The following is a 12429-nucleotide window of genomic DNA, read 5'->3' as shown; positions in this document are numbered from 1 at the left end:
TTCTGGCTCTCAGCCTCCTCACCCCTCACCCCAAAGCGCTGGACTTCCTGCTCCACCCAGCCAGGCCTCTGCTGGAGTGGGGAGGCCCTGGAGAAGCTGGGCTGCTGTGGGGGCCCAAACGCACCCTGTCCCAGGCCCCAGCAATGACACAGAGTTGGGAACGGCACTTTACTGAGGACACTGCAAAGCCACAGCACCAGTGGGGACGGGATGGCGCGTGCGCCCACGCAGCGCAGCACGGTGACTCCGCACCCATCACGCAGCCGTGATGCACACACGGCGCCTCGCCCTCGCCACCGGCAGAGCCAGGCCCCTGAGGCTGACATGCGGTCACATGAGCACCTCGAACATTCCCTCATCAGACAAGCATTTACGCGCCTGTGACTGCAACGTCGTGGCCTGCGCCCGGCAGGGACTGAGCCATCACAGACCACAACACTGTGGACAGGGCTGAGGGGCAGCTCTGGGGGTGGCGGAGACAAGCATGGACTAGCCACCAGCTCACAGGGAACTTGTGTCACACACACAGGCCGACACATGCAGCACACAGGGTCACAAGTGGTCACTGTGTCGTGTGGGTGGTCACTGGTGGCCTCCCGCACTGAGAGAGACACACCACAGCCCTGAAGCCCTACCCCCTCCACCCTCACCTGGGAGCCCCAGAAGGGACCGGGACACCAGGGTCTCCCAACCGGCCCTCCGCATTTCCAGGCGTCCAGGCCGGTAGGGAGTCAGGCGGGCAGGCTCCCCGGCAAGCTTCAGGCTACTGTTCTAAACACTGCGCTTTCCAAGAACGTGGAGGCCAGCCTTCCTGGGCTCTGGGCCTCCTCGCGCGGCTCCAGCCTCGCCTGGCGCGGGCACGCGGGCCCCGCACGTCCTGAGACTCGGCAGGTCCTCGCCCCCGCCGCCGGCGGTCTCCGGGGTCCGGCGGGCCGAGACCCGGTTCGGTGGTCTGCGCACACACGCCCCGGCCACGCCCCCGCGGCCTCCTGGCCCGGGCAGGGACACCGCCCGGCCCCCACGCGGGACCCCGGCCTGGCCCTGCTCCCTGACGCCCCCATTCACGCCGGGGGGGGGGTGGCTCGCTCTTCCGAGAGCTTAGACTGGGGGGGGGGGTTGGGGCCGCTGGTCACGTGGTGACGTCCCGCGGGCCTCACCGGGACTGGCCCCGCCCCCGGCTACTCGCGCAGGCGCAGCTGCTCGCCCTGGAAGTTCCGCGGACACGCTAGGTGCACGAACTCGTACTACGCTTCGGTCTGCGCCATCCGCGAGCGCTGCCGCCGCATCCGCGAGATCGTCTTGGGGACGCCGATGTCGCCGTCCAGCCCTGGGAACCAACGTGCTCCAGGTGGAGCCCGGGCGACAAGGTGGGGCGGGGTTAGGCAGGAGAGGCGGGGCCAATGGGAGGAGGGGGGCGGAGGCGCGGGGCGGAGCTATGTGGCAGGGGCGGCTCACCTGGCCTTCCGATGACGCCCACCAGGATGTCAGTCACAACCACGGTGCCTCCGCATCCTGTGTGGGCGCTGTGCGGACCGACCGGGATGCCCGTGGCGATTCGCAGGACGAAGCGGTGGCCCTGTACCGGGTTGCACCGCCAATGCCCGCGTGGCCCTGCCCCGCCTCCGGTCTCACCTGCGCCGCGTGGCCCCGCCCCGCCCCGCCTGGCCCCCGGTTGCACCTGCAGTGACTACCGTGGGCCTGCCGGCCCCTGGCGCGCTTCTCTGGGCTCGGTTCACTTCTTCCAGGAAGCCGAGGACGCCAGCGGGCCCCGTGGGGACTCCGTGGTCGGGCCAGCGGAAGTACTGGTAATGCTTGCTTCCCTGTGCGCGGCGGCGGCTCCTGGGCCGGGCCGGGCTGGTGAGCGCCCATCCAGGCCTTTCTGGGCAGTTCCCAGGTGGGGCGGTCCACCGAGTCAGAGCGGGTGCTGCAGTGACCCCAGGGTGGGAGAGGTGCAGGGGATAAATCGGGAGGAGGCACACTGAGGCCAGGAGTGGTCAGCAGGGCCAAGGCTGAGCTGGAGGGGTTGGAAGGAAAAGATGGGGGTGAGGCTTGGGGGTGAGGGGGCACAGATGGCTCCCCGTGGCTCAGCTGCCCGAGGAAAGGAAGCGGGAGCAGGTTTGGGGGACAGTGAATTCTATTTGGGAAGGGCCAAAGGTCAGGGGTCTGCAGGACCTGCACCCCCATAGAAGAAGGGTCCGTTCCAGGGACAGACAGGGGCACCACTGGTAAACCAAGGAGACCGAAGCTGCTGAGATGGCCCAGGAAGAGACTGTGGAGGCCACGTGCGTGAGGCCACCCTGGAGTCCAGCGTCCGGGGCCTGGGGCTGAGAATGGTCCACCTGTGACCTCTGCCCGGCAGAGCCCAGGCCAGGATTGTGCCCACGGAGCTGAGGGGCAGGGAAGCCAGCAAGGCCAGGGGGGTTGGTGGAGCCAGGTAGGAACCTCCTCACCCCAGGGCAGACCTAGGGCTACTGACCACTCCGGCTCTGAATGTCCCGCTGCCCTCAAGGCTCACCTGGCCTGGCCACCACGCCTGACACCCCCGCACAGCAGCCCAAGGCCTGGCAGTCAGCCGTGCCCCACCCACATGTCCAGCCGTACTCTGGGCTGCCCTCAGCCCCGGCCGGTATCGGAAACACTTCTTCTGGAGGCGGGGGTGCATTGTGTCAACAGTGCTAGGAGACCACCGGCACCCCTGCCCCTGTGCCCTGCGGAGACACACACACCCGTGACTACACGGGGGCTCTCGAGGACCCTCCCCACTCCCCAGAGCTTCCTGAAGACTGAAGAAGCGGGGCTGGGCCAGCACCGTCACACGTCCAGATCAGCACACAGGACAGGCCTGCCTTCCCACCCGGCCTCGCTCCACTCCCTGGTGGCCACGACGATGACACGTGTGTTCTCGGTGCACCACGGTCCAGACGGCAGACACTGTGTGTGATCTGCAGACAGCCCTGGGTGGCAGTGTCCACCTTGCCCAGTCCTTGGCCTGGCTTCTCCTCTGGGTCACTCTGGAAGGGGGTGGGGTCAGCTGCCTGCTGTTTCCAGGAAGAGAGACAAATGCAAGTCAGTGCAAATGACATGCAAAGAAGCCCCAGGTGGCTCGCACACAGTCCCTTGCACCGTAGTCTGTGGGGTGCTTAGAACCAATGTCCCTCTAGTCCAGTCCCCTCTGAGGACGCCTGCCTTGGGGACTGCCACACCCCCTCCCCCAAATACCTACTGTCCTGCTGAGGTCCACAGCCTGGGGCCCTGGCTCTCCTAGTGGCAGAGGCCCAGGCCCAGCCAGCTGCCTCATGCACCCCCACGCCCAGGTAGCTGGCACTCATGTAGTCGGCTCCAGGCATGCTGCTGTCCACACCACGCAGGACTGCACGGGTGGCGTCAACTGGGAGGGTCGGGTGCCACTTAGGTCTCCAGGTGAGCAAGGGGCCCCTAGTGTGCAAGAGGGAGCTCACACCTGTGATGGGAAATGGCCCCGCCCCCACCCTGAGGCCCTGCCGGGGAAGGGTGCCGTGAGGGTGTTGTGTGGACTCCTGGGCTGGCTCTCTGGCCACTGCCCACCCTTGGACACAGAAGCTGGTATCCCTGTGGCTGCAGCACCTGGCAGGATGATGGGACTTCAGCCACAGCTGACCCTTCCCCAGAGCCCACAGCACCGCCGCCCCGCCCCGCCCCTCAGACTCCTCCCAGAAGCCCTGCCCGGCCTTCTCTTGAGGTCCGTGGCCTGGCTGAGCTCTCCCACACGGCCGTGGATGCCGATCTTTGTGGCCTTGAGGCGCTGGCAGGGAGAGGACACGTCCAAGCTTCGGAGGGTCCCACCGTGTCCTCTCGGGGCAACACCCCGGGCCCACCCCCTGCCCCCAGCCGTCCTGCCCCCTTTTCCCTGGGCGGGGCCGTGCTGGTGTCCCTTGAGCCCCCAGGGGAGCAGCCCCCTCTGGACTCCCAGGTTCACGTGCCGGGGGGGATGTGCTTGTTTCAGGGGCACCGCAGGCCCCGACTTCCCCACCACGGGGTTCTCCTTGTAGAGCCTGACCGGTCCGCTGAGGCGTGGAAACCCCCCACCTCTGACACCGTACTTCCTGTCCGGTTGTGGGGGCGGTGGTGAGGGGCTGGGCCACCACTGCCTCCCGGAGTCACACCCACACCCTGGCCGCCGCCTCCTCCTATCTGGGAGCAGATCGTAAAGTGGGTGACAGGTGGCCGGCGGCCCACTTGCTCCTGCTGCCGTGTGAGCACACAGTATGAAGTCCCCAGTGTGTCTGACTCTCCCACACCGGGAAGCTGCCCCTGAAACCACCTGGCCAGAAAGTTCCCAGACAGACCCACACAGACCTCAGGGCCCAGGCAGCGGCCCACCCAGGCCAGCCGCCATCTGCCTCGCCCACCTCTCTGACCCTCCCCCGCTCCAGAGGTGTAAGAGCAGGCAGGCTCTGTAGGGCCCGGGGCAGCCACCAGGTGGCAGCCTGGTCCTCAGCAAAGAGGGGAGGGAACCTCCCCAGACCAGCCCCACCCCGATTCCCCGGGGCTGGAAGAACGGAGTCACCCCACACCAGCAGCCAGGAGGCTCGGGTGAGGCTGGCTGCAGGACCAGGGCGAGGCTACGCACGACCCTCCCGCCCCCTGTTCTGGCCCACGTGGAGCTGCGTGCACCAGCTTGGCCAGCGCCCACACAGGTTCTAACAGTCACTAGTGCTCTGGTTCTTGCTGTGGGTCAACTCCTTGTGGCGCCGGGTAAGTGTGGGGGGGCCACGCCCACTGTCCCCAACCTCAGCTTCCAAAACCGCCCCTGGGTCTTCCCAGCCAAGCTCTCTTGGTCTCGGCCAGGGAGGGCTGAGGCCAAGCCCAGGCCCCTGTCCAGCCAGTGGGCACACTGCGCGGTGGGCACCCCTCCGTGTGCCCTCAGCCCTCCGTGACAGGCTCAACGTCACCCCCAGCGCTTGCCTGGGGCTGCAGGTGACGGGACAGGGACCGTGACAGCTCCCCTGGGCTCCACAGGGCGGCTTGGGGAGCCCGGGGAGAGACACATCTCTCAGAGAGGTCAGGGGTTCCAGGGAGGGGGCCACACAACTCTCCTCTCCTGCTTCTGGTTCGAGGCTCACAGCTGTGCTTCCTAGGCCACCGCTCGGGCCTTCTGCCCAGGGTCTCCTGGCAGGGCCGGAGGTAGACCAGCCTTAGCCAGTGGGAAGGGTCCCCTGCCACCCCCAGGCGGTGCAGAGTGGGGGGGATGCTGCGAGGGGTGCCGCCTCCACGGGCTCTGCCCCACCGACTTGTGAGTTCGTAGCAGGGCGTCTCCCTGCCAGGAGCGGCCCCCACCCAGAGCCACAGGAGGGGGCTTGAGGCGCACGCCCCATCGGGAGGCTGAAAAGCCAGTGGCGGCGGGCCAGACGCAGGCACCTCGTGACGTGTTCAGACTTTATTTCACGGTGACTGACACAGACACAGACTGGAGTTAGTAGTGTGATGTGCGGGCCCTTCAGCCCTAGGGCCGAACAGCCCAGCCCAGGCCCAGCTGTGGGAGCGGGACCGGCACCCCACCAGTGCGCCGGGCGGGGCAGGGCGGGGCGTTGCAGTTCAAGGCGCTTCTGGCCTCACAGCCATCCCTGCCTTCCCTGCCCCTGCCCCCTGGCCGCGGTGCGACGCCCCGCTGACCTCTGGTCTTCCTGGAGTGAGGACACCCGCCCCCCCAGAACCAGAGTGAGGGTCTGCCACACAGTGTCCTCAGCTGCTCTCGGGCGGAGGTGACAGCCCACCGCCCCAGATGCCAAATAAAAGCGACGGCGTTGGGAACTCTGCGGCTGGTGGTCGCCTGGACGTCTGTCTGGTCGAGGGGGGCACTGAAGCAGGCGACGCAGGGCCATCGCCCACACCCCAGTGGCCCACTGCCTCTCAGGGTTCCTCCTGGGGCCTCAGGTGCTGGGCAGGGGACACAGCCACGTCCAAGGTGGCCGGGAGGGTGGACAGGGCCGGCTGAGGGCAAGGGCCCTGGAACAGGCCTGGGCCCGGCCTCTGCTCTCCAGCACCCGGGACCGGTAGACACAGCTGGGGGGGGGGGGGTCGGGGCAGCGCTGGGTGGCCCCAACGGTAACGTCCTAAGTCACAGCATTGGCACCGGGGGCCCAGGAGGGGCCGGCCAGGCGGGGGCCTGGTCCTGGGGGCCTGGCCCGCTTGCAGCGGGACAGAGACCAGCCCGGTGTAGGCCTGGGAGGGGCCCCGGCAGCCCCGGCAGCAGCTTCCCCTCCGGGGCTGCACCAGGTGGAGCCGCGTGCGGCCCGGGGCCCGCCCACCCGCAGGGAGCGCGCCCGCGGGGCTGGGCGGAGGCGGCGGTGTGTCCTGAGGTGGAGCCGCGCTGCCCCCTCGGCCGAGTGTGTGTCTCCGCGGCTCTCCTGCCTGGACGGGAGGGAGGCCAGGCCCGGAGTCCTTCCAGCCAAAACACAGGCAAGAAAATCATATCAAAAAGCAACAAGTGTACAAAAATATAAAAAGACGGCAACAGGCGGTGGAGGCTGTGGCGGCTCACGGGGCGGGACAGGGCTGCAGCTCGGGCTTGGTGACGGCGTCCTCCAGCAGGTGCAGGGCCCGCCGCCCCACCACCACGTCCCGCAGGCAGCCCACGAAGCCGGCGCCGTAGGCCTTGGGCAGGGCGGGGCCCACGGGCAGTCTCGCCAGGCCCCCTGCAGGGCAAACACAGGAGGGCCGCCCTGTCACTCTGACGGGCAGGGCAGGCCAGACCCGGAGGTTAGAGGGACCCGCCAGCACGTGAAGGACAGGCAAGGTGAGGTGCCTGGGGCCCGTCGGCACCCAGGGTGAACCGGGGGACTGCAGGCGGGCTGTGACCTCCGGGACCCCCCACCCCTCCCTGGCAGCCGACTGCAGGGGCCGAGAGAGCAGGGGCCGAGAGAGCAGGGGCCGAGAGAGCAGGCGCCGGGGCCCGGGCCCTGGCCGGGCCATCTGCTGCTGAGTGGGGTTGACTCGGGTGCCGCCCCCAGTGCTGGCCCCAGCAGACGGGGCCTGTCCCCCAGAGACTCTGAGGCCCCCCCACCCACCTCCCCTTACTCACCCAGCCACAGGGCTCCGTCTGTGTCCAGCTGCGTGGAGCCCAGAGGGGAGGAGCCGGTCACGGGGGCCTCGTTGCCCACCTGAAGGGAGCCTTCCCTTTGCTCCCTGGAGGGGTGGACAGGGTGAGGCCCTTGGGTGACTCCGGAGAGCCCACCCTGCCGCCTCCAGGCCCTGAGCCCCATCCAGTGTCACCCAGGGCCGGGACAGGGTGGCACTGACCCTTGGGAGAGTGCCTGGTGGCCAGGGCAGGGGGTGTCACGTGGGTTCAATTTTGCTGGAAGGGATGGCAGGCTCAGACCAGAGCAGCATGTCCCCAAACAGCAAGGGCCCCCTTTTCAGATCGGAGGTTCCCCGACCGTAACCGCTGTGTCCTCCCGTCCCTCCTCATCCCAGCTGGGACCTCAGGTCCGACAGCGGGCCCTGCCCCCCCAGCCACCAGTGACCCAGCACCCCCTGGGCTCCCGGCTGACCTGTGCGCCCGGACCCGCAGCCAGCGGTTGGTGTTGACCGGCACGGTGGAGCGCAGCACCACGGGCTGGGAGCCCAGGTCGTAGGCCAGCTGCAGGCGCCCGTCCACGATGGCCAGGGCCAGGTAGTCGGCCCGCTCCGTGGCCTTGCCGCTCCACAGCACCAGCCCCTGCGTGGCCTCCGTGCGCAGGCTCAGCTCGAAGTGGTCGCTCTGCAGCGCCTTCTCGCTGCGGGGCAGAAGGCTGGTCAGGGCCTCCCGGGGGGTGGCGGGGAGCGGGGTGGGCAAGGGGGGTGGGCGGGCAGTGGGAGTTAGGACCGGATCGGCAGACCCGAGAGGCGCACAGACAGAAGGACAGCTCGGCAGAGACAGCGCGGGGAGGGGGTGATGAGGGGCCGGCAGGCAGACAGCAGGGCCAGGGTGGCGCGTGCTCACCTGTGCAGGGCCCCGGAACCCGGCGCTTCGGGGCTTAGAAGCAGGAAGAGAGGGAGGCAGGTGAGCGGGGGACAGACCGGCGGCAGTGCAGGGCGGGGCCCTGCGGCAGCCCCCCCACGCCCCCTTCCCACACGTGGGGGGCAGGAGCAGCAAGCATCCTCGGAAGACACGGAGGACCCCGGGCCATCCGCTCCCCCCACTGCAGAGCCCCGGCAATGACACACGTGCAGCACGCATGTGCAGACACAGAGCTGGCGGGCACGGCCTAGGCCCAGCTGTCAAGAGCTGAGACACGGGGAAGGACGGAGACCGAGGGCTCCTTGCCGCAAGAGGCCCCGGATGTCCCAGCAGACGCGTGCAACCAAACACAGGTGTGCGCCGACACAGGTGCTCCGGCGGTGAGGGCGGGGGCCGAGGGGGTGGACGGGCGACCGACCGCCCTCAGCGCGCACCCGGGGCCTCACGCAGCCCTCACGGCCCAGCCCCGTCCTGCATCTGGGAGGGGAGTGCGGCCTCGGCCCGGGCGGGCGAGGAGGGCAGAACGGGGAGCGAGCGAGAGAGAAGGTGGCGGGGCCCAGGCTACTTACGCTGGGATCTCATTGGTCAGTTCGCTTGGAAACAAAGAGACAGAGATGGTGAGAGGGTGGAGGGGGCAGGGGCAGCGGGCAGGCACAGCGGGGCCTGCCCCTCCTGGCCACGGAGCGGAGGGCGGACGCGGCCCTCGCCCGCACGCGTGTGGCCGGGACCAGAGGGACCGCTGAGGGCAGGGGGCGCGCTACCTCTCCGTCACGGCGTTGAGGTACTCGACGTAGGTCCGTCCGTCGAAGGCGAGCGCGTCGAGGTCCCCTGCCGACTTCTCCATCAGCCCTGAGAGGGAGAGTTGGGGTGAGGGAGGCCCCGGGGGCCCCCGAGCCACCCCGGCCTGGCCGGCGTGCTCACCCATCTCGCAGTGCGGCCCCGAGAAGCCCCCGGGGCACAGGCACTCGTAGGAGGCCCCCCGGGGCAGGCAGGAGGCCCCGTGGAGGCAGGGGTGTCCCGAGGCCTGGGTACACGGGTGGTCCGCAAAGGGGGAGACGTCCACCGCCCGCACCACGTGCTCCTGGGTCAGCAGCTGGTGGCCCTTCAGAGAGACCTGGGGGGACGGAGGAATGAGAGCCACGGCCCCGCCCGCCATCCTCCCTGCCGCGGCAGTCCCCCCCGGAACGCCCCCTCCGCCGCGCGCGTACCAGCTGGATGACGCCATCGAAGCCAGAGGACATGGCGGCGGCCCGGGCCAGCTTGCTGAAGTCGGGAGCCCCGCCCAGGTAGAGCGGCTCCTTCAGGTTGAGGACGGTGTGCGACACCTGGGGGCAGGTGCCGGGTGAGCGCCGCGGAGCCGCCCCCCGGGCAGGCACAGGGTGCCCCTTGCCCTCCGGCCTATCTGTGAGGCAGAGTTAATCACACACACACACGGCCGACGGGGGGCTTAGTGGCCGGGAGGGGGCTACTCTAGGGATGGGGGCGGCAGCAGATGGTAGGCAGGAGGAGCAGGGAGACTGGTACCTTTCGGGATTTCTGACATCCGAGGAGCGGGGTGGGGGTTGCAGAGCGAGGCCAGAGAGCAGAGAGCAGAGAGGGGCAGGACAGACGAGAGAGAAACCACTTCAGTGAGAGCCTGGCGGCGGGGGCCGCCGCACCGTCCGGGACGAGGAGGAGGAGGAAGGGGAGGAGGAGGAGAAGGGGGAGGAGGCCCACGGCCCGGGGACGCTCACCGGGGACTCGCCCTGCACGCGGGGCCCGTCGCTCACGCGCATGGCGCCCTTGCGGCCGTTTCGCTCCAGGGAGACCCGGGTCCAGGTGCCCAGGGCCACCGGCTCCTTGCTCCTGGCGAGGAGGGGGCACCGTGAGCCCCACTGCCTGCCCTGCCAGGTGCCCCAGTGACCCTGCCCTGGGCCCCCAGCCCTGTCCCCGCCCCCACCTGCACACCTGATGACCGCCGCCCCCTTGCCCAGGTCGTAACGGAACTCCAGGTGGCCGTCCCGCAGCGCCAGTGACACGAAGTCCCCCGTGCCATCCGTCTTCTGCCCGTTGTACAGGAGCAGGCCGTTGGCGCCCCGGGCCAGGAACACCACCTCCAGCGCCATCTTCTCCCTGGGGTCACGTGGGGTCAGGCGGGGCGGGGGCAGTGTGACGCCCGCCCGCCCGGGGCGGCCCCCTCCCCTGCGCCCCTTCAGCCCCACTGACCCCAGGTCCCGCTCGAAAGTGTGCAGGCCTCTCAGCTCCAGGTAGGAGAAGCCACCGAAGTCAGCCAGGAAGGGCCGGGCGTCGCTCCGTGCCGAGACTGCACGGGACGGGGCGGGGTCACTCAGGGCGCTGGGCCCTGGCGTGGGTCCCCTGCACCCCCACCAAGCTGAGGTCCCCTGGCCTGAAGCCCAACCCTACCCCCAGCAGAATCACACGTTCGACCCAGCCCTCCGCCCCCTGCCCCGAGGCCCGGGGCCCCCACCTGTTTGGCAGAGAGTGCCCCCCCGGCCCAGGGGGCACTCGCACTCGGCCTCACCCCCCGGCAGCACACGGCAGGGGGCTGCCCCGTGGCAGGGGTTCGGCTCACACGGGTTCTTCTCCTCCGCACAGGTTGGGCCTGGAGAGAGACGGGTGGGGTCCCAGGAGGCTGGAGTCCCCGCTCCTAGTAACACGGGGGTCCCTCCGACACCCAGCCCGGGCCCCGTCCTCACCGAAGCGGCCCGGCGGGCACTGGCAGTGGAACACGCCGGCCTCCAGGGCCCGGCACGGGGCGCCCCTGAGGCAGGGGCTGGGCAGGCAGGGGTGGGCCCCACACTCGGCCACGCCGGAGCTTCTGGTGGCCGCCCCCGGCCAGCTGCTGAGCTCCAAGCGCTGGTTGTTGACGTGCAGCAGGCGGATGCAGCCCCTGAGGCCGACGCCGACGGAGGTCCGCTCGAGCACCCTGCACCAGGACGAGGGTCAGGGGTCAGGGCTGCTCCCCATCTCCCCTTTCCGGTGCTCCCAGATGGCCAGTCCCCAGGACAGGGCGTGGGCTGAGGGTCACAGGTCAGGACCGAACATCAGCCCAGTCCCCCCTTGGTGGTCACACCTGTCCTCAGGAGTGCCACCCACAGATGGGGCACAATCAGGACCTGGACCAAGAGCTAGGATTGAGGTTGGGGTCACAGCCATGGTTCACACTGTCTCTCCACCCCTCTTGCTATTTGGGTGCTCGGGCTTCCTGGGTGCAGCCGACAAGTCAGAGATCGGGATCAGGGTCAGACGTTGGGATTGGGGCCAGGCCCACCCCAGCGCTCCCTGATGCTCACACGGACGCCTGGTCCTCTGGGACGCCGCCCACGAAGAGCTCTGTGTCCAGGTTGAGGCCATCAGTGCCACTGGGGCTCTGGCCCAGGACAGGGGGCTCGCCGTCCACTGAGAGATTCCCCTGGCGCCAGTGCCGGGACAGCTCCAGGCGGTGCCACCGGCCGGGCTCCACGGGCACTGTGCTGGTCAGCACCAAGGGTCCTGAACCTGTGTCAAATCTGCGGGGAGGAAGGAGGACGTCCTCAAATCCCCCACAAGGAGCCAGGACTACTGCCCCGCCCCGCCCCGCCCCGCAGCCCCGCCCACCCTAGCCCCGCCCCACCGCTACGCGAGCCCCGCCCACCCTAGCCCCTGCCCCGCCCACCTGAGCTGCACACGGCCCCCCACCAGGGCCAGCGCCAGGAAGTCCTTGCCGCGGGCCCCGCCGTTGTAGAGCAGCAGCCCCTGTGGCTCCAGCGCGCGGAACTCCAACTCCAGGCGCAGCGTGTGGTAGGCTCGGAGGGTCGGGAAGGCCAGGAAGGAGCGGCCCCCAAAGGACGGCACTGAGGGGCGCAATGCTGCGAGACGGGCACCGGCTGGAGGGCACAGAGGACCAGGGCCCCAGTGGCCCTGTCCTCTAGCCCGAACCCCCCAGGCCCTGTCCCCCTGCCCCCTACCCCAACCTGGCGCCCCACCCTGTTGCCCCACCCTGTTGCTGATGGTGGCTCAAACCTGCCCCCCACTTGCCGCCCTGTCCCTCTCCAGCAAGGGTGACCCTTACCCTCTTCACAGACGGCGCCCCCCCTGCCGGCTGGGCAGCTGCAGGTGAAGGTTCCACCCAAGTCTCGGTCCTGGCAGGTGCCCCCATGGAGGCAGGGCTGGGAGTCGCAGGGCCTCAGGGGCTGCTGCGTGCGATGGGGGGCTGTGGTGGGGGCCCGTCGCGTGGTGGGGGCCGCTGTGGTCCTGCTGACGGGCCGGCTGGTGTGGCTGGGGTAGAGCGCCCGAGGGGTCGCCGCGGGAAAGGCGGAGGTGGTGGCCCTGGCCGTGGCCGCGGCAGGGGTGGCTCCCGTGAAGAACGCAGGAAACCAGTCTGAGGGCGGGGAGAGCGGTCAGGGTCCCGTGGCAGGGCCGGCGAGCGGGGCGCTGGCGGGAGCGGGGGAGGGGCCGAGCGGCCGCGAGGG

The 12429-nt window shown here is 69.6% G+C and overlaps 1 protein-coding gene across 5 annotated transcripts in view; it reads right to left on the bottom strand.

Moving 5' to 3' along the window:
• Nucleotides 1–5401: 5401 nt before the first annotated feature.
• The window catches only part of AGRN (agrin), a 31897-nt gene continuing 24869 nt past the window's right edge, over nucleotides 5402–12429 (bottom strand). The window contains exons 23-39 of one of the 5 annotated variants that reach the window (XM_045858628.1): nucleotides 12030–12338; nucleotides 11634–11826; nucleotides 11272–11487; nucleotides 10675–10904; nucleotides 10446–10580; nucleotides 10184–10280; nucleotides 9926–10090; nucleotides 9712–9823; nucleotides 9503–9514; nucleotides 9187–9303; nucleotides 8900–9092; nucleotides 8740–8827; nucleotides 8548–8571; nucleotides 7961–7993; nucleotides 7530–7754; nucleotides 7061–7164; nucleotides 5402–6674 (exon numbers count right to left, since the gene is read on the bottom strand). In XM_045858628.1, the coding sequence (XP_045714584.1) occupies nucleotides 6517–6674; nucleotides 7061–7164; nucleotides 7530–7754; nucleotides 7961–7993; nucleotides 8548–8571; nucleotides 8740–8827; nucleotides 8900–9092; nucleotides 9187–9303; nucleotides 9503–9514; nucleotides 9712–9823; nucleotides 9926–10090; nucleotides 10184–10280; nucleotides 10446–10580; nucleotides 10675–10904; nucleotides 11272–11487; nucleotides 11634–11826; nucleotides 12030–12338 (2411 nt within the window). In that variant the 3' untranslated portion in view covers nucleotides 5402–6516. The remainder of the gene's footprint in view (nucleotides 6675–7060; nucleotides 7165–7529; nucleotides 7755–7960; nucleotides 7994–8547; nucleotides 8572–8739; nucleotides 8828–8899; nucleotides 9093–9186; nucleotides 9304–9502; nucleotides 9515–9711; nucleotides 9824–9925; nucleotides 10091–10183; nucleotides 10281–10445; nucleotides 10581–10674; nucleotides 10905–11271; nucleotides 11488–11633; nucleotides 11827–12029; nucleotides 12339–12429) is intronic. The other 4 variants (XM_045858630.1, XM_045858629.1, XM_045858631.1 and 1 more) reach the window with 4 other exon arrangements.

Source organism: Phyllostomus hastatus, unplaced genomic scaffold (assembly GCF_019186645.2).
Source record: "Phyllostomus hastatus isolate PE091 unplaced genomic scaffold, TTU_PhHast_1.1 phas_scaffold_182, whole genome shotgun sequence".
NCBI lineage: Eukaryota > Metazoa > Chordata > Mammalia > Chiroptera > Phyllostomidae > Phyllostomus > Phyllostomus hastatus.
The sequence above is the reverse complement of the archived record's forward strand: the minus strand, read 5'-3'. Positions and strand labels throughout refer to the sequence as shown.